General features: G+C 39.7%; 5 protein-coding genes across 5 annotated transcripts in view; 1 reads left to right on the top strand and 4 right to left on the bottom strand.

The window, feature by feature from the left end:
- ncapd2 (non-SMC condensin I complex, subunit D2) overlaps window positions 1-534 on the bottom strand; it is a 29,228-nt gene extending 28,694 nt beyond the window's left edge. The window contains 1 exon segment of the mRNA XM_080039458.1: window positions 417-534. The gene's annotated coding sequence lies outside the window, so the exon portion shown is untranslated.
- A 496-nt stretch (window positions 535-1,030) lies between these two features.
- Window positions 1,031-5,594, bottom strand: ing4 (inhibitor of growth family, member 4). Its single transcript, XM_080039795.1, has 8 exons — window positions 5,536-5,594; window positions 5,007-5,078; window positions 4,452-4,618; window positions 4,226-4,340; window positions 4,002-4,113; window positions 3,751-3,895; window positions 2,077-2,138; window positions 1,031-1,954 (listed from the first exon to the last, which is right to left on the bottom strand). The coding sequence occupies exons 1-8, from the start codon at window positions 5,570-5,572 to the stop codon at window positions 1,915-1,917; spliced, it is 750 nt and encodes a 249-aa protein (XP_079895921.1). The 5' UTR covers window positions 5,573-5,594; the 3' UTR covers window positions 1,031-1,914.
- A 594-nt stretch (window positions 5,595-6,188) lies between these two features.
- On the bottom strand, window positions 6,189-14,238 carry LOC307260151 (uncharacterized protein). Its single transcript, XM_080040305.1, has 11 exons — window positions 12,499-14,238; window positions 11,849-12,072; window positions 10,007-10,202; window positions 8,859-8,946; window positions 8,628-8,768; window positions 7,895-8,034; window positions 7,708-7,797; window positions 7,490-7,612; window positions 7,278-7,375; window positions 7,056-7,192; window positions 6,189-6,971 (listed from the first exon to the last, which is right to left on the bottom strand). Exons 1-11 carry the CDS (start codon window positions 13,192-13,194, stop codon window positions 6,556-6,558), a joined length of 2,349 nt encoding a protein of 782 aa, XP_079896431.1. The 5' UTR covers window positions 13,195-14,238; the 3' UTR covers window positions 6,189-6,555.
- Window positions 14,239-14,754: 516 nt separating this feature from the next.
- On the bottom strand, window positions 14,755-22,664 carry LOC307259540 (28S rRNA (cytosine-C(5))-methyltransferase-like). The gene is made up of 16 exons (XM_080039469.1): window positions 22,564-22,664; window positions 20,463-20,591; window positions 20,291-20,333; window positions 20,146-20,210; window positions 19,506-19,819; window positions 18,823-19,033; window positions 18,517-18,716; window positions 18,226-18,315; window positions 17,322-17,409; window positions 17,091-17,231; window positions 16,574-16,713; window positions 16,387-16,476; window positions 16,169-16,291; window positions 15,957-16,054; window positions 15,735-15,871; window positions 14,755-15,650 (listed from the first exon to the last, which is right to left on the bottom strand). Exons 2-16 carry the CDS (start codon window positions 20,566-20,568, stop codon window positions 15,235-15,237), a joined length of 2,262 nt encoding a protein of 753 aa, XP_079895595.1. The 5' UTR covers window positions 20,569-20,591; window positions 22,564-22,664; the 3' UTR covers window positions 14,755-15,234.
- Window positions 22,665-23,086: 422 nt separating this feature from the next.
- Window positions 23,087-25,837, top strand: emg1 (EMG1 N1-specific pseudouridine methyltransferase). Its single transcript, XM_080039820.1, has 5 exons — window positions 23,087-23,249; window positions 23,378-23,479; window positions 24,031-24,172; window positions 24,311-24,516; window positions 25,217-25,837. Exons 1-5 carry the CDS (start codon window positions 23,100-23,102, stop codon window positions 25,328-25,330), a joined length of 714 nt encoding a protein of 237 aa, XP_079895946.1. The 5' UTR covers window positions 23,087-23,099; the 3' UTR covers window positions 25,331-25,837.
- Window positions 25,838-26,232: the final 395 nt, after the last annotated feature.

The following is a 26,232-nucleotide window of genomic DNA, read 5'->3' as shown; positions in this document are numbered from 1 at the left end:
GTCAAGATTAAAAACAATGAGAAACATTGATTAGTTAACCTGCCTCTTTGACTAAAAGCTTTTCTGTGAAGTACATACCGCTACAGCTACGTAACGAGGTCAGTAGGCTATCTTGAAACATCATAACCAGTTTATATTCTTGTCTGTTTTTTCACGCTAGCTGGGAAGCTAAAGTGCTTCAGACGGAACACAAATACGCCAAATAAAGTTCACTGTTGTCGGTTTTAATATCTTAAAAACGTAACACGTCTATCATCCAAACAGAAGCTTTGTTATGGGTCAGAAGTACTGCTGCTAACGTTAGCATGTTACGTAGCCAGACTAGCTTAATTTACTGACTGTAACGTTATTTTACAGAGAACTCTACAGCTAAAATTACACCTTGATTTTCACTAATTTAAACAAATGATGCTCACCTGTAACGCCTGCAGTCGCTCTCGCCACTTTCCAAACTTATAGATCAAGATAACGCGTAGTCTGCTCTATCGGTCGTGCGCGAGCGGTTTGAATCAACTTTTCAAATGTTTGGACCTCGCGCCAAAGCTATGAAACACTGACGTCACGCGCATGCGCCTTTGTCATCCAACGTTTCAACCACCTACTTTTATGATAGGTCCATGAGGAGCATCTTCTAGAAAATATCCTATTATTTACTATCTATGAAAATATCACATTTGTAACCTCTGCAAAAAACATTTAAGACAATTTCATTTTTTCTATTTACTTACGTGTGTTGACTCTTGGCATCCTTTGTGTTCATTTATATATCTTTGTTATTTTACAAATGTTTAGTTGATCTTTTACCGTAATCTATTTGTATAATTGTACGGTATAACTGTTTAAATTGATCTATCAATGCTTGCTTACATGATTGAATTGTTAAGTGAAATAACCCTTAACACTAAAAGAAACAAATAATACTACAGCCAATTAGAGATGCCAACTACCAGATAAAATTACACAGCCACAATGAAAAAAAACCAAGACAAAGAACCACAGAGGCATAATTTTTTTGAGGTAGTAGCTGTATTCAAATGATCGACAACACAAGCACCCCCCCTCCTCTGTACCAATGTTTCAGCTACAGAAATGACAATACTTTTTACGAAATGTCTTACTTTCTATACAGCACTCAATCAAATGTTAAAATGAAATGGTTTAACTCACTATCACAACTTACTAATACTGTCAGGATGCCACATTTGTCTTCAAATCTGTTCACCCCTTTTGTAGTAAATAAAACTAGTGTCCCAAGGCTAAGCACAAGAAACTAACTATACAACATAGCAAAAAAATATCCATGGCCAAACCGTTTAAGAGAAAATACTTAAATTTTGTAGACGTACATGTGAAAACAATATGAAGTATCATGAAGTATCATATCTTCAAACTGTTAAACCATTAGGGACAGTTGTAGTGTTAATTATTCACTCATACAAACAATGTAAAAAAGAAAAAAAATTATCACAATAAAAGCACCAAAGGTAACCAAAAAACAAAACAAAAAAGGATGCTAACTGTTTAAAAAAATTAATATTTAAATACATTTGTAACCACTTGGCTTCTTCATACACACACACACACACACACACACACACACACACACACACACACACACACACACACACACACACACACACACACACACACACACACACACACACACACACACACACACACACACACACACACACACACACACACACACACACACACACACACACACACACACACACACACACACACACACACACACACAGCATCAGATCAAGGCAAATTACGTAAACCGAAAGAAAATGCACCAAATGTTAAGGAAGATGAGAAAAACAAAATCTAGTAACTAATGAAGAAATATTCTTCTAATTTTTCATCTGATCAGTGTCCACGTTTTTGTTCCAGGGCAACCAGGTGTTTTTATTTTCTCTTTCTGTCCTGAGAGCATCGTGGACAATACCTGCATGGCACAGATTGAGAAACAAACACACGAAAAATTATGCAGTAAGTAACAAATAATAAGCCCACATGCAAACATTGAAAATAGATTGTGCATTTCTGTCTCTGCTACCATTTTCTTACCATTTGCCTCTTGGTTTGGTTGTAAGGCCCACACACGCAAAATGGAACCACTCGATGGAGCACTGGAGTCAAGACAAATAACGACAAAAAACTGTTATTAAGCCCCGCAAACGGATCACTTGCAAAAGAATAAAATAAAATAAAAAATATTTAAAACTCGCTGTGACCTTATTCAAAGAGAAAGATGGCATGAGACTGCAGGGCTCCATAGCCTCTTCATTCATGGATAGAATCTTGGACATTTTAGTAAAGGAGAGGGTGAACATGTACTCTATGAGTCATAACTCATTATTAATAGATAACATTATCAAAACTTCCATTTGTTATCATTATTCTACTCAACCTTCTCAATTTAAGGCCTGTACCATAAAAAAACATTTTTGTTGACCTTTGATTTACATGAATGGTATTTAATGTTAATGTTATTCAAAAATTTAATTTCAAATGGGCCATTGACATTTCCCATGAAATTATTAATTACATTTTCTGCGTTATTTTGTTTTCTTAGATGTATCGTTTCTTCATTTACTTTTACAACACAGGTAATGTCAAAAAGAGTGTTACATTTAAACCATTTGTTTAAATTCTCTTTCTGTAACATGTCATTATTTTGCAGATTGGTCATTATCTTGGATATGTTAACAATCGCCTATACCGTAAAATATGATTTTAGGACATTGAAGCAATGAACCAGCAGTAGGAAAATGTGTCATGAAAATCAATATAATAAACAAAATAATCTTAAATTATTGTCTTTACTATATAAGTGCAATTTGTATTGTATTACATACTTTGTATGTATTTGTCTCTGGTGGCGTATATTTGCAATGAGCTATGTTGTGAGCTTTTCACCTTTCTCCTCTTATATTCTGATAGCCCCGACAATATTACGTCCTACCCCACCACCTTGTTTAATACAAAAAAGATGTAGGTACATTCCAATGCCAAAGACAGTTCATGTGAGAACTGTTACCCCTTTCCCACCATCGGGAACCAGCCCCGAGTTTGCGCTGGTGCGAAAGGGGTATAAAGGCCAGGACACACCAGTCCGACTACACGAAAATGGAGACTGCCGATTCAGGGAGCTCCAGTCTTCCCGTTGCGGCCGAAAAAGTGCAAAGAACACACCAAACCGACTGCTGACTTTCCGTACGCTCTGCGCTTCCGCGGGACGTAATGTCTCCATAACAGCAAGCGGCGCTAATCTGTATTGTGGCCCGAAAAAATACGGAAGCCGGAAATGATGGGACGGCTCTCTAGACCATAAACATAGATAGAAATACGTATATTTATGGACCATAAAGAGCACCATTTTTAGCAGAGAGTGTCGAGCATGGTGTCAAGCAGTCAACAAGGGTTGATGCATGTGAGTATTCGCTGACCGAAACAAACAAACACATTAAAACAATGGCTAACTGTTGTTAGCTGTTTGTGCTACCGGCCTCACTTCCGGGCTTTACTGATTCGCTAACCCTCCACAAATCAAATTGCTCCAACTGAAAGACTGCCCGCTCAAAAGAAGCCCGACGACATCTACGACGACCGATTTCACGGCACACACCAAACAGATTCGTGTCCCCGCCCCCTCCCGACTCTACGACGGCGATTATCGGGCCGGTGTGTCCTGGCCTTAACGGAGACTGAAATGTGGCCATGATGAAGCAAAACACTCACATCAGTGTTGTCACAGCCGATCATCTCGCCGTAAGAGACCTGGTGGCACAAACAGTAAGTGGGTTCGTTGGGGTCCACTGGCATGTCCAGCACATCAGATGGGTGCACATTCCCAAAGTTAGTGGTGGGGCTGTTGAATTCTCCTCTGAGGATGAGGAAGAAAAGTATTGCCAGTGAGAAAAGTGTGATCAGAAATTAAAGTTCAAACATGAATAGTAAACACTTGGCTGTAGAGTAGATACACAACGTACGGCTGAAGGAGTTTGACTTTCTTCTGTGCACTCTTGGGACTTCCATCTTCATCAGAACTCTTCACTTTAGACCTCGTTTTAGCTGTCTTCTTTTCTTTCAGCCTGGTGTCAACTGCAATTAAACAAACACTTAAGTAGCCTGTCGAGTTTGTACTACCGCACTTTGACAATCGTAAGTGCAAAAAATAAAATGATATTAGGACATATAATGGACGAACGCACACCTTTCTTCCCCTTACTGGAGGTGGAATCATAGTCGGTGCTCTCGATCTGCTTTTCCTTCAGGTCAGCCTCAAACCGAGCCAGGTCTGTGTCGAGACGACGGATGTGTTTGTCGACCTTAAAAATGTAACACAGTGAGTGATTCTATCGAGTTTACTTTTACTTATGTTACCTACAGTTATATACGTCTTTAGTCAAACAATAAATATTTATTTCTATGACACTTACCATCTCATAAGTCTGCATGGCCAGTTGCACCTTATCATCTCCAAACTCCTTGCATTTACTGTAAGACTGCTGAATCTGCCTCAGTATGGACAGCTTTTGCTCAGAGGACAGAGTTCGGGCGTTTGCTGTGTACTCTTTAGCAAGAGAGTCTATTTGGCCTTTTAGATCTAACAGAGAGACAAAGGAGTTAAACCTCTTAAACAACTGTCAGAGTTAATTCCATGTGATTAAACTTACATTGTATTAAATTAATAATTCTCAAACATGCAGAAAATAATAAAATTGATAATAAACTAATATTAGTTGTCAGTTTTATTGTTTCATATGCATGGACATTCAGTTTATTTATACATATACAGCTTATATTGAAACAGTGAGGATATCACAACTTGATATAGTAGGGGATGCCTGTGGAGAACCTGATCCCCCAGGTTGGGAACTTCTGCACACATATCATATTGTCTTAAGAAGGGATATTTTTCAGGTCTCTCTTCCTGTTTTCACACCAATCATCATCACCACTAGTGTTACATTCACACATTGCATTGTTCTCACCCTCTGTGCGTTGATCTAGATCCCTCATCAAATTGAAGTTTCTCTGCAACTCGAAGGGCAAGTTTTCTATGCCTGGTTTGGTCGAGGGGAACACAGTAAAGTGTTTAATCTCACGTTCAATGAGATCGACGTGACAACACACATTGATGCGGTGCAGGAGAGCTAGCTTAATCATATACACTGGATGATACTAAGGCTGCCATTAACAATGGCGAATAAATTAAAATTCACAAACATGCGGGAAAAAGACAGAAGCCTTTAATTCCTAAATGAATTTAGACTAGGTCAGCAAAGTTGGGACAGTATGTGTGCTTTGCATCTCAAACAGCATCCTCTCTTCGCTGCGGTGCGACTTCCCAGCAAATAGACGGAGCCTAAACCCGCTGACCGCCTGGAAACCATTAAAACAGTCTATTAAGCACGAGGGTTCGCCACGAGCCACATTACACACCAAAATACAACGACAAAAAATCTGGTAGAGTGGACAAGAATGTCTTCTGACATGTTAAACACATTACAAATAGCTTACTGTCCAAATAATGCTCCAAATACATCCCCGCCGCCATCTTAGAAAATGTAAACAACACAGCTTCCGGTCCGAAATGGCAAAATCTGATTGGTTGTTTCCACAATGTTGATACTTTCCAACTAAACTCCTAGACAAACTTGTTTTTGTTTTTTAATTTATATTAGTTGTTAATTGACAAGCCCCTTCAACATATTTCAAATTGACAGGGTTCACAGTAATCTCCACTGTGTATTTTAGTTTGGTTTTATTTAAAAAAAAAAAAATTATAGAAATGTCTAATTACATTGATTCTGACTAGCTAAAATCCAAATTTATATTGACAAATTCAAATTGTACATGGGGTTTCACAATAGTTCCAATTGAACTTTGATCCTCTGAAATGGTGAATATATCCATAAGTCAGAACTCAAATCAAGATAATTTCAGTTTATTTTTTACTATTTAGTATTTTATGCATATCTTAATTATACATTTTGACTTTACACCATTGCCTTTTTTTTACTGTTATGAGACACCAAGACAAAATCCTTGCTTGTGAAAAAACCTTTAATAAATCTTGTTTCTGATTCTCATTACTATATTCAAATTCCAGTTGTAGATATCTGAAATTGGAATATGACAAATTAAAACTAAACCAACATGTCAAAATACATTTGTAGATAAAACTGACAAATGATCAAACAAGGGATGAGAAAAATCTTATAAGATTTATTATATTTCACAGATTTCTGAAAGATTTCACACCCTTGCAATTAAATCAACAAACATTGTAAATATTCTGTTATACAAATAAAAAAGGAAGGAACCAACTTATGTGAGAGCAACGTTGACCAGTCAAATTCATTTGTACATAGGGGGGTTTACACTCATATCTGGCACAAACCGTATTGCGGCTCTGAAAGGACAACAGAATACACCAGTCTGAACACTTCACAGCTGAAGGGAGGTGATCTGGGTCAGTAATGGTGCTCTACTAAGCTCTTACATAAAGTAGTACAGCTGATCACACTCTACACATCATCACTCTACATCTTTTTCCAGCATGCTCTTTAACTTTTTGAATTTATTCTTTCCAATTCTTTTCTTCGTGGGTGTTGTTCTGTTTTTGCCCTGCTTGTTCTCAAATCTGCTTCCCTCCTTTTTGTCAGACTTTGATGATTTAGTTTCATTGGCCGTCTTCCCTGCAGCCTTCTTGGCCTTTGCCCCTTTCACAGTCTCTCCATCCACCTTGGCAATCTTTGCCTTCTTTGGTCCGGCGGGTAAGTCCTTTTTGCCTTTTGGCTTGACGTTTGCCGTTTTCTCGGATGCTGTTCCATTTGCTAGGGGTTTTTCCTTCAAGCCTGTCTTCCCGGGGACAACCTTTTCCTTCTTTGATGATTTGCCTGCAGGAGAGTCTGCAACAACTGTGGCCTCAGGAGCATCTTTCGTTTCTTCTTCTAAATGAATGACAGACATTTACGATGAGTTTATGATAAAGTGATAATAAAAAGGTTCATATTGCTTATTAGAAAAAGTGTTACCTTTTCCTGCTGGTGCAGTTGGAATTACGTTGGAGAACTTCTTCAACTTGGCCACAAAAAATCCATCCATGTTTTGGGTATGAGGGTAAAACCGACGAGATAGTCGCAGAGAAGGATGGAATCGTCTTTCTTTGAACCTAAAAGTATGGGACATTACATTTATTGAGGGTATAATATCAGAGTGTCTGCCTTTTAATAACACACCTTGGAAACGTTATTTACCCGGTGAAGCCTTCCTTGCCAAAGTCGAGTCCTGTGGGAACTAATTTGACGTTCCTTTTCTTTAAAGCATAGTCCACCACCCATTCATTCTCTTCCATCTGGAATACATTTCAATTAATACTTAAGCCTTTCTGCTAAATACTTCAGAGCCTACGTGGCAAACAACTAAACCTAAGAATGGTTGTAAGAATGAAAACACAGTACACACATACCATAATTGAACATGTGCAGTAGACCAGATATCCTCCTGTCTGGGACTCGGCGTTGACAGAGTCGATAGCTGCTAGAATCAGTTCTTTCTGCAGGTGAGCAGAGCGCTGGATGTCTCCCTCATCCTATCAGGAAATAGAGTAAAAGGAAAAAAGTATTAAACGCTTTTTAAAAGCAAAGTGATGTGGATATGTATAAATAAACATTTAACAGTGTTTACCTTACTGGTCTTCACAGCTGGATCTTTAGCAATAACTCCTGTGCCTGAGCAAGGAGCATCCAGCAGCACTCGATCAAACCCACTCATAACCTGAAGGCAAACATTTTTAACAAGTCAGTACAATATATAGAAAATATAAACCACAGAGGTACTGCTTCTCTACAGATGTACGGACGTGTTACGCTACCTTTGGGAACTGTCTTCCATCGTAGTTGCAGACCACAGTGTTGGTGACCCCCAGGCGGTGGATGTTTCCCACCACACTCTTCAACCTATCAGCATTGGCGTCATTAGCCACAATCATCCCTGTGTTTCTCATCAGCTGAGCTGAGGGGGGAACGTTCAACATGTATCGTTAAATATATAAACCATGGGGGGGGGGGGGGCGCCTTTAGCTCAGTTGGTAAGGCGTCCCCCTCCCGGGCCGGACCCAGCAGCAGACCCGGGTTCGATTCCCACCCACGGTCGTACTCTGCATGTCACTCCCCTCTCTGCCCCATTACACCTCTGTCTCTCTGCACTATCAATAAAGCATAAAAATGCACAAAAGATATCTTTAAAAAATATATATATATATATATGAACCATTTGCATGCTTACAAAGTTTGCATTTGAGCCTTAATTGCATTCAACTAAAGCTGAAACAATAAGTCAAAAAATACATTAATCCATACACACTAGTGTAATCTGCAGCTTTTCTAAAATCCAATTGTTTCATCAATTCAAGCCAAAAAGGCCAAACAGACTCATTCATTGCCATATTTGGGTTTTGGACTGTTGATTGGATTAAACAAGGAATTTAAATACATCATGTTAGGCTATTGTACATTTTAATATTTTCTATGCGGATGATCAATCAATTAATTGAGAAGATACTCAATAGATTTAATCGATATTTACATTTGTATTGTGTATCTTACTAATATAGGTGGTCTTGCCTCCTGGAGCTGAGCTCATGTCCAACACTAACTCTCCCTCCTGTGGAGAGAGCGCCATGACTGGCAGAAAGCTGGAGGCTCCTTGCAACATGTAATGACCAGCCAGATACTCAGGTGTGGCCCCTGTTTTAAAACAAGGAAATTATTTAAAGTTAAAGTTGTTAAAAGATTCTTATTAGCTCAAGTCAGTTTGACGAATATACTGAAACTTACCAACAGGTACTGAGGAGTCAAAGATGACCAAACCAACTGTAGACCATTTCCCCAGGGGATCGAGGTTCACTCCTCTGTTGATCAAGGCCTAAAAACAACACAGACCACAGAGTTCAACACATGTAGCATTTGACAACAGACCTTACTAGTCCGGTAATTTGAGGGGGAGAGTCTCTTGTGGTTTGTTTTGGGTCAGTGGGGTTCAGAGCGGCTCAGCTCACTTTTGCTAGATCTGGCAATCGTCGCTACCTCCGACCCTAGTACCCTTTTGGTAGGAGGGGTTGAGGCTTTATCCACCAAGCTGTCAGGAAGCTTAACTCTCTCCCCTCTCCTCCCACGAACATTGGACAGTGGACGACCCTCCCATTGCCCCCAAGAACTCTGGACTAAGAACTCCGAAACAAGAACTCTCAATCTATTCAATACTCAGCCTGCACATCAAAATGCCCTAACATGTACATCCAGTTGACTGCATATTGCACATATTGTTTCATCACATCGCACATTTTGATTTAACTTATCTACTTTCTACTTTCCATTCTATATATACCGTTTTATATTGTACAAAAAAAAATCCTTGCACTACTTAGCATTAAGAATGTATCTAATGTAAATATTGTTTATCTTATTATACTCATATTATATATATTTTTTAACGTTCCTATAGCACCTAGGGTCAGGGATAAACGCCATTTCGAGTCTGATGTATGTATGGCATATATCAGAACTGACAATAAAAAAACTTTGACTTTTGACTGTGATAGATATGGGTCAAAGTATTGGGCAGTGGAACGACTGCGGTCAAGCCAGTCTCTCATTTTTGTTACAGCAAGTTGACCTTACAAGAAATACTACAATGCTTTCTATAAATGATTAACCTTTCAATCCATCCCTCCCAACCCGAGCAGTTACCTGTGAATTTCATTGGCCTCAAGGAAATCAACCAGCTGTAAGCAAATTAACATTTATTTATTTTTAACATGAAGTGACATTTTTTACTCATTCAACTCAGCACAGGTCTCGACAATAGACAGGTCTTCTTTTCAGACTAATATAATGATGTACATCAATCAGTTCTAATTATCTGAAGAACGTCATAAGAAATTGCTTTATTTTCACTATACATTTTTTTTTAAATAATCACCCACTTCTGATAGAGGGAAGAGGTCTATTAATTTCTCGATGAGGAAGGTGTTGTAGCTGTAATAGGTGCAGAGATCCTTCTTCAGGAGAGAGATGTACTCTGATCTCTCTTTCCCCTCCTCCCTTTTTGTGGAGAAATTACAAAGCACCTCAACGTTGTCCTTTATCCGTTGATAAATGGTCTTCAGGTCAAGAGGCAGTGTGGTGGAATAAGCATTCTTGATACCGGAGTTGGGTCTAATGGTCACTTTATTCAGTCGTTGCACAGAACAATTGTTACTTACTTCAATCTAGCAGATTTGGGAACATGCAGTAAAACGGGAGCGCGTCCTCCGGGCTAGCCGTGCAGGGGTAAAAAAGCCCTGAACCAGCCCCGAGACACTTACTTAACCCACATTTGATATCAGGCAGCTGTTGGCCTTATCATGACTGTTGCTAGGGTCGTTGTGACTGTTGCATGGCTCCATTCCCAGAAATCCTCTCTATATCCCAGCAAACACTTTCACAATCTTATGAACTGACTCTAAACCCTCCTTTACAGAAACTGTTTCTTATGAAACCCTATCCTACATGTCCTCCTCTCAGAAAACCCTTTTTCTGCAAACAAACGATGTTATGTGAGCCAAACATTTCAAGTTAGAATCTTTAACCATTAGATTTTTAAAACATTTTTTCGTCTTTATATCACTGCAATTATCTCATGATTATACTGTTATGATAGACATACTGTTTTTTCAGATTTTTAAGACGGATCCTTATGAGACCCACCTGCTTACCTCAAGAGCCAGATGTTACAATCAGAAAACCCCGACATTTTAAACCTTCGCTCCTCCCACCTTAAGGCTGTAACCAATGTCTCTTTGCGTCTTCGGGCTCCCTGTCTATCACAACACATTATATGAAACTCAAACACTTCAAACATAAAATAAATCCGGCTGTATCTTTAGCAATTATGCAAATTCTACCTTATGGTGGTCAGGTCACAATTATATGGTGTAGCCCCCACTTCTATAATTACAGGCCAAACTTTTATGCTTATCCAAATGCCGGCAAAAACACACAGTATACTTCGTTCTCCAAGTTTTACTTTTACACTCAACCTTTTTTTTTTTTTTTTAGCAGAACTTACACAACCTCCAGATGTCAAATAATGTGTATTACTAATATTTTACAGAGACCCCCCTCCTCCTCTTTCTCCCCCCAGCAGTCCACTTTTTAACAGTCACTTTTTTCTTCAGTTTTCAGTAAGACTCCAGCCACTTATTTAAGAAAATGAAGAAAAAGACTAATTGAAAAAGCGTAGCGTGGTCTGCTCCTGAACTATCAGATGTCAGCAGTTCGGGAGACATTCCACTAGGGACCTATAACAACACGCAATACTCTGTCTGGCTGCGATGCTGCTTCTGTCTGCCGGACACAAGGCTGTGGTCATGCTGAAAGTGGAGGAGGCCCCGCGCATACCAGCCGCATACCAACTTGGACTTTCCTGGGCTGCTGGCCACCGAATTCCACGTCTGGCGGAGTCTGCCAGGGATGAAGTGGAGGACACTGTTCTGTAACTAATCGAGTAGGTGCCATGCGGCTCTCAGCCTGCTGCTTCGATGCTCACTCTGAAATCCTCTATATTGTCTGATGGAATCCCTGCAATAAACTTGGAATACTGATATAAAGAGTCCAGTCTGAAGTCCCTTACTTGGTGACTTGGTCAAGCCATGGGGAACAAATCGGCTACCACAGCAGGAAACCTGAAAATATCGATAAGGAAAAAAGATTTAGACTTCTTGCAAAACAATTACATCCTCTGCTTTAAAAAGGAGAACTCCTATCGTGAAAAAACTCAAAGTCACTTACCTTCCTTCTGACTTTCCTCTGCTCCTGGGAGCCTGAATGCATCCATTTCATCTATGTTGGCTTGAACTGTGTCTTCCTCATCCATGTCATCATCTGATTTTTTGCCCTCTTCATCCCCATCCTCTTCATCTTGCTCATCATCATCATCTCCATCACTCTCTACAGCCATGGTTTCCTTCATCTTTTTCGCTTTCTTGGCTGCACGCTCAATGGGAAGAAGCTAAATGTGGAACCATAAACCAAAGAAACTAGTCACTAAATTATGCTAACTATGAATTTACCACAATAACCGTATTAAACCCATCAAGACCTGACTTCGGTCTTAATGGGTCCAAAAAAAAAACACCCTATAAAACTTCCAAAAACCATAGGCTTTTCTGAAAAACTGCCCAAAAATGCCTTAATTTTTTTTTCTTTTTAAAACTGACTTTCACACATGTATTTCAGCGAATCATGCTGCATTTCATCAGTCATGTCTTAAAAACGATGAAATTATCCAAAAGATGCAAACTGTACATCTGGTCTAAAATGGTCTGCATATTAGCAATTTATGTTGTAAATCACTTAATCCTTTTTTTTATAAAATTTTTCAAATGACCAGTATTAAATACAGAAAACATGGTTAAAAATGAACCATTTGACATACTTCCTCTCCTTCACTTTCTTCTTCTGCTGCTGCTTCCTCACCACTGCCGCCTTCCAGTGTACCGTAGTAGTCAACCATATCATCATCATCTTCACCAGAGTTGTCTTCTTCGTCCTGTTTCTCTGCTGATTTCTTTCCTTGGTCTTTAGCTCCCTTCTTCTTCTTCTTCTTCTGTTGTTTCTGTGGCTGCTGCGCTGCCTCTTCTTCCTCGTCTTCCTCGTCCTCCCAGTGTTCGTCACTGTCATCTTCACCTTCCGAAAAAAGTACTTTGGACCACTGAGCAACAGTCCAGTGCTGCTTCTCTGTAGCCCGGGTCAGGCGCTTCTGCCGCTGTTTCTGGTTCAAAAGTGGCTTGACCTGGGGAATGCGGCACCTGTAGCCCATTTCCTGCACACGCCTGTGCACGGTGGCTCTGGATGTTTCTACTCCAGACTCAGTCCACTGCTTCCGCAGGTCCCCCAAGGTCTGGAATCGGCCCTTCTCCACAATCCTACTCAGGGTCCGGTCACCTCTTCTGGTTGTGCAGCGTTTTCTGCCACACTTTTGCCTTCCCACAGACTTCCCACTGAGGTGCCTTGATACAGCACTCTGGGAACAGCCTATTCGCTCAGAAATTTCTTTCTGTGTCTTACCCTCTTGCTTGAGGGTGTCAATGATGGCCTTCTGGACAGCAGTCAGGTCGGCAGTCTTACCCATGATTGCGGTTTTGAGTAATGAACCAGGCTGGGAGTTTTTAAAAGCCTCAGGAATCTTTTGCAGGTGTTTAGAGTTAATTAGTTGATTCAGATGAGAGCTAGAGAGAGCTGAGAGTTAAGAGCTCATTTAGAGTACCTTTTCATGATATGCTAATTTTTTGAGATAGGAACTTGGGGTTTTCATGAGCTGTATGCCAAAATCATCAGTATTAAAACAACAAAAGACCTGAAATATTTCAGTTGATGTGCAATGAATCTAAAATATATGAAAGTTCAATTATTATCATTACATTATGGAAAATAATCAACTTTATCACAATATGCTATTTTTTTGAGAAGGACCTGTATACACAGCTTATATTGAAACAGTGAGGATATCACAACTTGATATATTAGGGGATGCCTGTGGAGAACCTGATCCCCCAGGTTGGGAACTTCTGCACACATATCATATTGTCTTAAGAAGGGATATTTTTCAGGTCTCTCTTCCTGTTTTCACACCAATCATCATCACCACTAGTGTTACATTCACACATCGCATTGTTCTCACTCTCTGTGCGTTGATCTAGATCCCTTATCAAATTGAAGTTTCTCTGCAACTCGAAGGGCAAGTTTTCTATGCCTGGTTTGGTGGAGGGGAACACAGTAAAGTGTTTAATCTCACGTTCAATGAGATCGACGTGACAACACACATTGATGCGGTGCAGGAGAGCTAGCTTAATCATATACACTGGATGATACTAAGGCTGCCATTAACAATGGCGAATAAATTAAAATTCACAAACATGCGGGAAAAAGACAGAAGCCTTTAATTCCTAAATGAATTTAGACTAGGTCAGCAAAGCTGGGACAGTATGTGTGCTTTGCATCTCAAACAGCATCCTCTCTTCGCTGCGGTGCGTCTATTAAGCACGAGGGTTCGCCACGAGCCACATTACACCCCAAAATACAACGACAAAAAATCTGGTAGAGTGGATAAGAATGTCTTCTGACATGTTAAACACATTACAAATAGCTTACTGTCCAAATAATGCTCCAAATACATCCCCGCCGCCATCTTAGAAAATGTAAACAACACAGGTTCCGGTCCGAAATGGCAAAATCTGATTGGTTGTTTCCACAATGTTGATACTTTCCAACTAAACTCTAGACAAACTTGTTTTTGTTTTTTTATTTGTATTAGTTGTTAATTGACAAGCCCCTTCAACATATTTCAAATTGACAGGGTTCACAGTAATCTCCACTGTGTATTTCAGTTTGGTTTTATTTAAAAAAATAATAATTATAGAAATGTCTAATTACATTGATTCTGACTAGCTAAAATCCAAATTTATATTGACAAATTCAAATTGTACATGGGGTTTCACAATAGTTCCAATTGAACTTTGATCCTCTGAAATGGTGAATATATCCATAAGTCAAAACTCAAATCAATATAATTTCAGTTTATTTTTTACTATTTAGTATTTTATGCATATCTTAATTATACATTTTGACTTTACACCATTGCCTTTTTTTTTTACTGTTATGAGACACCAAGGCAAAATCCTTGCTTGCGAAAAAACCTTTAATAAATCTTGTTTCTGATTCTCATTACTATATTCAAATTCCAGTTGTAGATATCTGAAATTGGAATATGACAAATTAAAACTAAACCAACATGTCAAAATACATTTGTAGATAAAACTGACAAATGATCAAACAAGGGATGAGAAAAATCTTATAAGATTTATTATATTTCACAGATTTCTGAAAGATTTCACACCCTTGCAATTAAATCAACAAACATTGTAAATATTCTGTTATACAAATAAAAAAGGAAGGAACCAACTTATGTGAGAGCAACGTTGACCAGTCAAATTCATTTGTACATAGGGGGGTTTACACTCATATCTGGCACAAACCGTATTGCGGCTCTGAAAGGACAACAGAATACACCAGTCTGAACACTTCACAGCTGAAGGGAGGTGATCTGGGTCAGTAATGGTGCTCTACTAAGCTCTTACATAAAGTAGTACAGCTGATCACACTCTACACATCATCACTCTACATCTTTTTCCAGCATGCTCTTTAACTTTTTGAATTTATTCTTTCCAATTCTTTTCTTCGTGGGTGTTGTTCTGTTTTTGCCCTGCTTTTTCTCAAATCTGCTTCCCTCCTTTTTGTCAGACTTTGATGATTTAGTTTCATTGGCCGTCTTCCCTGCAGCCTTCTTGGCCTTTGCCCCTTTCACAGTCTCTCCATCCATCTTGGCAATCTTTGCCTTCTTTGGTCCGGCGGGTAAGTCCTTTTTGCCTTTTGGCTTGACGTTTGCCGTTTTCTCGGATGCTGTTCCATTTGCTAGGGGTTTGTCCTTCAAGCCTGTCTTCCCGGGGACAACCTTTTCCTTCTTTGATGATTTGCCTGCAGGAGAGTCTGCAACAACTGTGGCCTCAGGAGCATCTTTCGTTTCTTCTTCTAAATGAATGACAGAGATTTACGATGAGTTTATGATAAAGTGATAATAAAAAGGTTCATATTGCTTATTAGAAAAAGTGTTACCTTTTCCTGCTGGTGCAGTTGGAATTACGTTGGAGAACTTCTTCAACTTGGCCACAAAAAATCCATCCATGTTTTGGGTATGAGGGTAAAACCGGCGAGATAGTCGCAGAGAAGGATGGAATCGTCTTTCTTTGAACCTAAAAGTATGGGACATTACATTTATTGAGGGTATAATATCAGAGTGTCTGCCTTTTAATAACACACCTTGGAAACGTTATTTACCTGGTGAAGCCTTCCTTGCCAAAGTCGAGTCCTGTGGGAACTAATTTGACGTTCCTTTTCTTTAAAGCATAGTCCACCACCCATTCATTCTCTTCCATCTGGAATACATTTCAATTAATACTTAAGCCTTTCTGCTAAATACTTCAGAGCCTACGTGGCAAACAACTAAACCTAAGAATGGTTGTAAGAATGAAAACACAGTACACACATACCATAATTGAACATGTGCAGTAGACCAGATATCCTCCTGTCGGGGACTCGGCGTTGACAGAGTCGATAGCTGCTAGAATCAGTTCTTTCTGCAGGTGAGCAGAGCGCTGGATGTCTCCCTCATCCTATCAGGAAATAGAGTAAAAGGAAAAAAGTATTAAACGCTTTTTAAAAGCAAAGTGATGTGGATATGTATAAATAAACATTTAACAGTGTTTACCTTACTGGTCTTCACAGCTGGATCTTTAGCAATAACTCCTGTGCCTGAGCAAGGAGCATCCAGCAGCACTCGATCAAACCCACTCATAACCTGAAGGCAAACATTTTTAACAAGTCAGTACAATATATAGAAAATATAAACCACAGAGGTACTGCTTCTCTACAGATGTACGGACGTGTTACGCTACCTTTGGGAACTGTCTTCCATCGTAGTTGCAGACCACAGTGTTGGTGACCCCCAGGCGGTGGATGTTTCCCACCACACTCTTCAACCTATCAGCATTGGCGTCATTAGCCACAATCATCCCTGTGTTTCTCATCAGCTGAGCTGAGGGGGGAACGTTCAACATGCATCGTTAAATATATAAACCATTTGCATGCTTACAAAGTTTGCATTTGAGCCTTAATTGCATTCAACTAAAGCTGAAACAATAAGTCAGAAAATCCATTAATCCATACACACTAGTGTAATCTGCAGCTTTTCTAAAATCCAATTGTTTCATCAATTCAAGCCAAAAAGGCCAAACAGACTCATTCATTGCCATATTTGGGTTTTGGACTGTTGATTGGATTAAACAAGGAATGTAAATACATCATGTTAGGCTATTATACATCTTAATATTTTCTATGCGGATGATCAATCAATTAATTGAGAAGATACTCTATAGATTTAATCGATATTTACATTTGTATTGTGTATCTTACCAATATAGGTGGTCTTGCCTCCTGGAGCTGAGCTCATGTCCAACACTAACTCTCCCTCCTGTGGAGAGAGCGCCATGACTGGCAGAAAGCTGGAGGCTCCTTGCAACATGTAATGACCAGCCAGATACTCAGGTGTGGCCCCTGTTTTAAAACAAGGAAATTATTTAAAGTTTAAGTTGTTAAAAGATTCTTATTAGCTCAAGTCAGTTTGACGAATATACTGAAACTTACCAACAGGTACTGAGGAGTCAAAGATGACCAAACCAACTTTAGACCATTTCCCCAGGGGATCGAGGTTCACTCCTCTGTTGATCAAGGCCTAAAAACAACACAGACCACAGAGTTCAACACATGTAGCATTTGACAACAGACCTTACTAGTCCGGTAATTTGAGGGGGAGAGTCTCTTGTGGTTCGTTTTGGGTCAGTGGGGTTCAGAGCGGCTCAGCTCACTTTTGCTAGATCTGGCAATCGTCGCTACCTCCGACCCTAGTACCCTTTTGGTAGGAGGGGTTGAGGCTTTATCCACCAAGCTGTCAGGAAGCTTAACTCTCTCCCCTCTCCTCCCACGAACATTGGACAGTGGACGACCCTCCCATTGCCCCCAAGAACTCTGGACTAAGAACTCCGAAACAAGAACTCTCAATCTATTCAATACTCAGCCTGCACATCAAAATGCCCTAACATGTACATCCAGTTGACTGCATATTGCACATATTGTTTCATCACATTGCACATTTCGATTTAACTTATATACTTTCCATTCTATATATACCGTTTTATATTGTACAAAAAAAATCCTTGCACTACTTAGTATTAAGAATGTATCTAATGTGATTATTGTTTATCTTATTATACTCATATTATATATATTTTTTAACGTTCCTATAGCACCTAGGGTCAGGGATAAACGCCATTTCGAGTCTGATGTATGTATGGCATATATCAGAACTGACAATAAAAAAACTTTGACTTTTGACTGCGATAGATATGGGTCAAAGTATTGGGCAGTGGAACGACTGCGGTCAAGCCAGTCTCTCATTTTTGTTACAGCAAGTTGACCTTACAAGAAATACTACAAAGCTTTCTATAAATGATTAACCTTTCAATCCATCCCTCCCAACCCAAGCAGTTACCTGTGCAAGGTCCCGCCTCCTAGTCTTCAGTGTGTTGGTCCGAATAGTGACAGGTCTCTGAATTTCATTGGCCTCGAGGAAATCAACCAGCTGTAAGCAAATTAACATTTATTTATTTTTAACATGAAGTGACATTTTTTACTCATTCAACTCAGCACAGGTCTCGACAATAGACAGGTCTTCTTTTCAGACTAATATAATGATGTACATCAATCAGTTCTAATTATCTGAAGAACGTCATAAGAAATTGCTTTATTTTCACTATACATTTTTTTTTTAATAATCACCCACTTCTGATAGAGGGAAGAGGTCTATTAATTTCTCGATGAGGAAGGTGTTGTAGCTGTAATAGGTGCAGAGATCCTTCTTCAGGAGAGAGATGTACTCTGATCTCTCTTTCCCCTCCTCCCTTTTTGTGGAGAAATTACAAAGCACCTCAACGTTGTCCTTTATCCGTTGATAAATGGTCTTCAGGTCAAGAGGCAGGAAACCTGAAAATATCGATAAGGAAAAAAGATTTAGACTTCTTGCAAAACAATTACATCCTCTGCTTTAAAAAGGAGAACTCTTATCGTGAAAAAACTCAAAGTCACTTACCTTCCTTCTGACTTTCCTCTGCTCCTGGGAGCCTGAATGCATCCATTTCATCTATGTTGGCTTGAACTGTGTCTTCCTCATCCATGTCATCATCTGATTTTTTGCCCTCTTCATCCCCATCCTCTTCATCTTCATCATCTTCATCACTCTCTACAGCCATGGTTTCCTTCATCTTTTTCGCTTTCTTGGCTGCACGCTCGATGGGAAGAAGCTAAATGTGGAACCATAAACCAAAGAAACTAGTCACTAAATGATACTAACTATGAATTTACCACAATAACCGTATTAAACCCATCAAGACCTGACTTCAGTCTTAATGGGTCTAAATAATAATAATAATAATAATAATAATAATAATAATAAAATAAAATAAAAACACCCTATACAACTTCCAAAAACCATAGGCTTTTCTGAAAAACTGCCCAAAAATGCATTCATTTTTTTTTTTTTTTTTTTTAACTGACTTTCACACATGTATTTCAGCGAATCATGCTGCATTTCATCAGTCATGTCTTAAAAACGATGAAATTATCCAAAAGATGCAAACTGTACATCTGGTCTAAAAGGGTCTGCATATTAGCAATTTATGTTGTAAATCACTTAATCCTTTTTTTTTATCATTTTTTTCAAATGACCAGTATTAAATACAGAAAACATGGTTAAAAATGAACCATTTGACATACTTCCTCTCCTTCACTTTCTTCTTCTGCTGCTGCTTCCTCACCACTGCCGCCTTCCAGTGTACCGTAGTCGTCAACCATATCATCATCATCAGAGTTGTCTTCGTCGTCCTGTTTCTCTGCTGATTTCTTTCCTTGGTCTTTAGCTCCCTTCTTCTTCTTCTGTTGTTTCTGTGGCTGCTGCGCTGCCTCTTCTTCCTCGTCTTCCTCGTCCTCCCAGTGTTCGTCACTGTCACTGTCATCTTCACCTTCAGCTTCATCCATTTTGCGCTTCCTTGCCGCTGGTTTCAACCATTTACTGTTCTCATCAGTAAATCCTTTAAAAGGAAAAAAAAACGACAATGAATACGATGTATTTATACTGAATATATTTTGTGATTAAAAGTAACTGCTTTAGAAGCATCAGGTCAAGGACCAGTTTTTTTTAAACAACGGATTTCAAAGATTTGAAAAACAGAATTGAAAATCACATCCTGTTTCCTAATTTTTTGCATCTTTATCATCTGTGACAACAGTCCATTGTAAGGGAAATACACAAACATACTTGACTTATAACAGGTGCTGTGAAGTATGTAGTGATTATCTTTCTTCATATATACACCGAATACATCACAAACTCATTCACAGACACTCATGTTGTTACCTTTCTTGGGCTGTTTCTCAGTAGCTTCTTTGGGCTTCTTCACATTCTGGACTCTTTTTGCAGCTCTGTAAAATGATGAATATGAATGGGCATCTTGCAAAATAAGTTTTGTTATTTCATTTAATGTAATCAGTCAGCAGCTTACCTTTTCCTGCCTCTACTCGAGAGGCGCTTTGCCTCGGTTTCCTCTGCAAACAGAACAAAAAAAAACACTTTGACTAAGGAGCCCTAATAATGCAGTCAGCAGGATAAATTGGTTGTTGTTGAAACTGTACGTGTCTTTATAAACAGCTGATATAAAAAGGCAGAATAATCACCTTTAACTATAAAGCTGGACAACTCGGTCTCTGCTCCTTTCTGCTTCTTGGTTTTTTTCCCTGGGCCTCTCTTCACCCTGTTGGTGGGATCCAACTTTCGACCCATGACTTTGAGCTAATGCAGACGCCCTGAAAAGCAGAGGAAAAATAGACCGATAGAGATGTCACTGTCTGTGGCACCCTTTATGGCGCTTTTCCACCGCATGGTATCAGCTCGACTCGACTCGACTCAACTCGCATTTTTGGCTTTTCCACCGCAATTTCATGGTACCTGGTACCACGTAGCGGCTGCTTTTTTGGTATCGCCTCGCTCTAGGTTCCAAGCGAGCTGAGCCGATGCTAAAAGGTGACGTCGGCAGACGGCCGGCCACTGATTGGCCAGAGACTATTGTCTGGCCAATCAGTGGCCAGAGACTACCGGCTTCATTCTGTTGTTTATTCTCCCCAACTCTCCGGGACTTTTGAGTGTATTTACGCCGCGTGCAGCCTTCTCTGGCTCTCTTTCATTTGATTTGCATCACAGATCTGAATTTATTTTCCATATATTCGCTAAGCTCACCCAGTGTTGGTTGTTGGGGAAGTTACTTATCATACGAGAGGAGACATGTAGGGCAGCTAGCAGCTAGGCTAATAGTAGCCAGCTGGGACAGACATGATAGCGAGCGATTACATTACAAGCCTCGGACTGAACTGATTACCTCAATAAAATATTCAGGCTGAGACACGGCTTGCATTTGAAAACACGTATCCTGAAACAAGCGCTAAACAGTCAACTTTATCATGCCCGTGTTTACGTGCATAGGGATGTACGTGACGCATCCCTACAGCTGACTGTGTGGCAGTCACACATCGGGACAACAACCATCCCTTTTAATGGCCCGTAGCAATATTCTTCTACTTCTTTTAGCAAACAGATACAAGGGGGGTATTTCTTAAACATTTTTCATCCGTGTGTTTGGCGGTTGGTTCAGTTAATAGTGCAACAACTGCTCGCAATTTCTGCTCTAATACTTTGCTCCGGACTAGGCTTTCAGCCCCTTACGACGACCCCGCCCACGTTCAGCAGGTACTATTTGCGGTGGAAAACGACCCGTGCTGCTACCAAACCAAGTTGAGTCGAGTCGAGTTGAGTCGAGTCGAGCTACATTTGCGGTGGAAAAGCGCCATTAGATTATGGTGTGCTGTGAATGATCATGGGAGATTCAGGTTATGGAGAACCACATACTTTTAAACATAATTATTAGGTACACTATGTCCATTAAGTATGTTCAACAAAATCTCTTTAACACTCGGAATTACGACATAATTACTCCTGACCCCTAACCCAAAAAAATAAATATATATAAATCTATCTGAATCACAGTGTGTGTACGTATTCTTTATCTTTTATAAATAAAACAAAATACTAAAGTAATAAGTTAGAAATTGGCTACCTGGAATTTCTCAGATGATTTTCTAAACAAAGTGGTTAACAGCACCCTAACCCTAATAAGTACATAAACACAAGGTAATGTACAGTGGTAAGAGACTACAACACTCTCTGAAGCCATTAGGTGAAGCAGAAGTCAGCTCATGACAGAAAAAATATATTTCTCCAAAACATCAAAGATTGTCAAACGGATAAACTGGAGAGAAAAAAAACTTCAGCAATATAGAATTTTATGATTGAGCTGGGGTGGAAAAAGGTGTGCATATCTAATCAACTGTGTGTCAGAGACGTGTGGCCAGTGTAAAAAACATTTCAAAGGAAATCCAAATTAAAAGTGATCAAGATGGAGGCCATAAACACTAGAATACTCATACATTGCTCAATTCACCAGATGCGTGTTTTATTTTACCTCTAATAGTTTTATGGTAGGCCTTTATGCCATGTGGATTAAAAATGGCATTGCTAGAAACTGCCCTATAAGATAAAATACAAGGCGTTCTGGTTCAAATGCACCATTGAATCGACATTAATGCAGCGAGTAGTTACACGCAGATCATAGTTGAACAAACTCCGCATGTGGAGCCTCAAATCCCCAATTAAACCTCAGATATTAACATTTATTGACTTAAGTCTTTGTCTAATTAACTCAGCAACAATTCTTCACATACTCACCGATTAATCTCTGTATTTCTCAATCTAATTTCTCACTGCGCGGTGTATGGATAGTAAAATGTCCACACGTGAATTTTTCTTCAACACGTTGTGAATTAACATCCGGCGCTTGACAGTGACGCAGATGCACCCGCTCGTGAACGCGCACGCTTGCCGTGCCATAAATTATTATGTCTATGGTATGGCCGTGCCCGTAGCGAACAATCTCATCAAATTGAAGCATTACAACATTCCCTTTAAAAAGATCCTGAGAAATAAAATGCATGAAGTTTCCAATAACACATCAATATACATGTTGTTTATTTTCAAATAGTATAAGTAGCCTATAATAACAATTTAAATATTAAACTTAACGTTTTGGGAAGACTATATGTATGTGTATTTCCTGAATCTCACAAGTTATCTCAACAAAATGGAATGTAATGGAAGAGGGAATTATAAATGTAACACATTTTTGGCAATTTCAACAATGTATCCAGAGGGGGGACTTTCGCCGTGACGCACACATTCTGCGACAGTCCAAACAAGACGGCAGCATGGCGGCTCCTAATGAGAAGAAGCGTGGTCTTGAGCATTTGGACGAATATGAACCAAAACCAGCCAAACATATGCGTAGCCTGCACGACCGCATGGCGGAGAGGAGGCTGGTCGTGATCCTGGAGGGGGCATCGTTAGAAACAGTGAAGGTAAGCGCCAGTTGAGTCTGGTAACTTGTGATGTGGTGCAAGCGGAAGTGTCGCCAGCAAAAATTCCTTTTAAATTAGGGGAAAATAATACAATAACAAGTGTCTGTATCTGTTTTTATATTTCCCAGGTTGGAAAAACCTTTGAGCTGCTAAACTGCGACCAACACAAAAACATAATCGTCAAAAGCGGAAGAAATCCTGGACACATAAGACCAGATATCGCACATCAGGTAAACACTCATCCCATAATGGTGTACAGTATGACAGCTTCCAAAATCCAGTGTTATTCAGTCTATACTATACAGTCGATGGCTGTTGCAGATGTTCTGCTAATGGAAATGTCTGTTTTCATGGGAAATGGGGAAGAAGAAGAAAACTGGCGGTTCAGTTCAATCAAGGTTTCGCAGCATGACCTGTGTAAATGTGCGTGACCCTGTGCAAGAACTGTTTCAAACTCGGCATAAAAGGAAAAAAGGCATAGTCCCACATGCAGAGTGAGAAACACAAAAAGGCTAAGAAAACTCATTTATTAACCAGTTCAGACTTTATGGGATGACCTGTTATGGTCTGGCCTCTAAAATTGTTCTTAAATGTTGTTCAGAGTGGCAGTGAAGGTCTAACTTGGCTGAGGAACCATGAATTAGCTTCAAAAACGTATTTGTCCAATCTGCTTATCCTTTTTTGTCCCTGTATTGTGTCTCCAAGTAAGATGTTTTTCCTTACGTAATGCTGCATGTAATAAAGGACAACATAAATAACTTTATGTTATTCCTTTTCCCAGTGTCTGCTTATGTTGATGGACAGTCCACTGAACAGGGCTGGCCTGCTGCAGGTTTATATCCACACAGAGAAAAACGCCTTAATAGAGATCAACCCACAGACCCGCATCCCAAGAACATTCACCCGCTTCTGTGGCCTCATGGGTAAACTACCCTTATTAAAGCTCTCTGTGTATTAACATGTTGAGCTAATCTTTGTGTAGGCATAGTACAAAGCCGCCAGTGTTGTGATCTTGTATCCTGACCTCCTAAATCGTTCTCTCTTCTCTTCTTCTATCTTAGTTCAGCTTCTGCACAAGCTGAGTGTCAGGGCTGCTGATGGCCCACAAAAGCTTCTGAGGATGATCAAAAACCCAGTGTCTGACCACCTTCCTCCTGGTTGCCCCCGCATGGCAACCTCTTTCTCTGCTGGAGAGGCTGTCTGCCCGCGGACTTTGGTGCCAGAGGGACCGGCGGCGGTCGTGATTGGAGCGTTTGCACATGGAGCGGTGAGAAAACGGCTCTACGTGGTTTCTGATTCGCTGCTTTAACCCATTGATGACTATGGCAATCTAGGATGCATGTCCTTAATGCCTGAGGGTTTTCTGAAAAAATAGTACGAATTGTCAAGTCTACCAAAACCTTAATATCTAAGCCTGCGTAGCACATAGAAACATGAAATAAAATACATTTAAAAGTTAAGGTTCACAGGTTTTATTTAAACATGCTCCCTTAGCGCTTACACACCAACACATTTTTCAAAAAATCGTCAAAATTAGATGGGGGAGAAAAAAAAGAATAAATAATATAAAATATTTAGTGTGATTTTCGTCAGTAGCCTATAGTGGACCTTGATTCTGCGCACCAAACGCCACTAACTGTTCTGTAATACACTATCGCTGACACAGCCGGCTTATTTTTTATTATTATTTTGTTTTATTTTTTATTTTTTTGATTGATGTGATTTTCGGCAAACCACACAACTTTTGGGTGGTCACGTGGTCTTAAAAAATCAACAAAACCCACCTCATGTGTATTTGAACCAATGACAGTGCATTCTATGCTGCGCATGCCATGAAAATTAGATAAAGTAACAATGCTGCACGATGCAGCATCAGGCAGGAGAGGCAATGTGGCATCGCGCAGCAGCAGTCATCAATGGGTTAAGAGTCCAAATATCTGCATTACTGATCTTTTTGTCTTCATCAGGTCAATGTGGACTACACAGAGAAGAATGTGTCCATCAGTAACTACCCCCTCTCTGGTGCACTGACCTGTGCCAAGATTTGCTCTGCCTTCGAGGAAGTTTGGGGTGTCCAGTGACAACAAGTCAATGAACATCTGATGTTGACCAGGCAGAGACGGCCGAGTGCATGGACATTATTTAATGGACTAGAAACGGATATGACAGAGACACTGGGCCGAATATCTATTGCACCAGTAATGGCTCATGGACTGCAGATGATAATCCTGAATACACACTGTATGTGTAAACTTGTATGATTGTGTTTAGCCACCATTTGTAATATACTTGATTTTCTGCTCCAGTGTTCCCTTTTCATCTAGAAACATGTTTTATACCATTACAATTGCGCCAATAACTTAGTTTTGGATTATCAATAAATACAGTTACATTAAAATATGTGACCATATAATGAGTTATTTTCGTTTCATATTCACGCTGAAAAGAGTTCATAGAAGAAAATGAGTTGCACAATGAAGACAAAGATATTGGACATTATAAAGTACATGGGACAAAGTGTAAAAGGAAAATAAGACATTAGAAAATAAAGTAACAAGAAAGATTGAATAGAATTTAGCTGTTAAGGTTTGAGTTTATTTCTGCTGTTCATAAATGTGTCTAGATGTTAATCCTAATAGTAGTAAACTATTTTCTTAACTCGCCGTTGCCATAGTTTTACTTTTGATTTAGTTTGAAGCCTCCGCTTTAGTGCCTGGCTTTTCCTTGAAGATTTATACGGATGTCGGCCTTGCTTTGGTCGACCTGTCCGAGCCCTCCTTGGTGCCTTTCGAACCTGTGCTGCTTGGGTCTTTGTAGATTTGCGTGTCTTCGCTGCAGGCTTCGACATCTTTCTTTTTGCTTTGGTGATCTTGCTTTTGGCTTTGTATGATTTGGCTGCTGATTTCCGAGTCATGGCAGTCATCCTGCGCCGTTTGGTGGCTACTACTGCTCGAGTCTTTGCTTTTGGTTTGGGACTCTTGAT

This window comes from Ammodytes marinus, assembly GCF_949987685.1.
Source record: "Ammodytes marinus genome assembly, chromosome: 13".
In the NCBI taxonomy this organism is placed as follows: domain Eukaryota; kingdom Metazoa; phylum Chordata; class Actinopteri; order Uranoscopiformes; family Ammodytidae; genus Ammodytes; species Ammodytes marinus.
This window is presented reverse-complemented; position numbering and strand designations above follow the sequence as displayed.

Coding starts and splice junctions, on each gene's coding strand:
- LOC307260151 (XM_080040305.1), bottom strand. CDS start 13,194: ATGGGTAAGACTGCCGACCTGACTGCTGTCCAGAAGGCCATCATTGAC. Junction 8,769..8,858: donor TGACTCCTCAGTACCTGTTG/GTAAGTTTCAGT, acceptor GTTTTAAAACAG/GGGCCACACCTGAGTATCTG. Junction 7,798..7,894: donor ATGGAAGACAGTTCCCAAAG/GTAGCGTAACAC, acceptor GTTTGCCTTCAG/GTTATGAGTGGGTTTGATCG.
- ing4 (XM_080039795.1), bottom strand. CDS start 5,572: ATGGCGGCGGGGATGTATTTGGAGCATTATTTGGACA. Junction 4,341..4,451: donor CCATGCAGACTTATGAGATG/GTAAGTGTCATA, acceptor TACATTTTTAAG/GTCGACAAACACATCCGTCG. Junction 1,955..2,076: donor ACCAAACCAAGAGGCAAATG/GTAAGAAAATGG, acceptor TGTGCCATGCAG/GTATTGTCCACGATGCTCTC.
- LOC307259540 (XM_080039469.1), bottom strand. CDS start 20,568: ATGGGTCGAAAGTTGGATCCCACCAACAGGGTGAAGAGAGGCCCAGGG. Junction 16,714..17,090: donor AGGCAAGACCACCTATATTG/GTAAGATACACA, acceptor TTCCCCCCTCAG/CTCAGCTGATGAGAAACACA. Junction 15,651..15,734: donor AACTGCACCAGCAGGAAAAG/GTAACACTTTTT, acceptor TCATTCATTTAG/AAGAAGAAACGAAAGATGCT.
- emg1 (XM_080039820.1), top strand. CDS start 23,100: ATGGCGGCTCCTAATGAGAAGAAGCGTGGTCTTGAGCATTTGGACGAA. Junction 23,480..24,030: donor GACCAGATATCGCACATCAG/GTAAACACTCAT, acceptor TCCTTTTCCCAG/TGTCTGCTTATGTTGATGGA. Junction 24,517..25,216: donor GAGCGTTTGCACATGGAGCG/GTGAGAAAACGG, acceptor TGTCTTCATCAG/GTCAATGTGGACTACACAGA.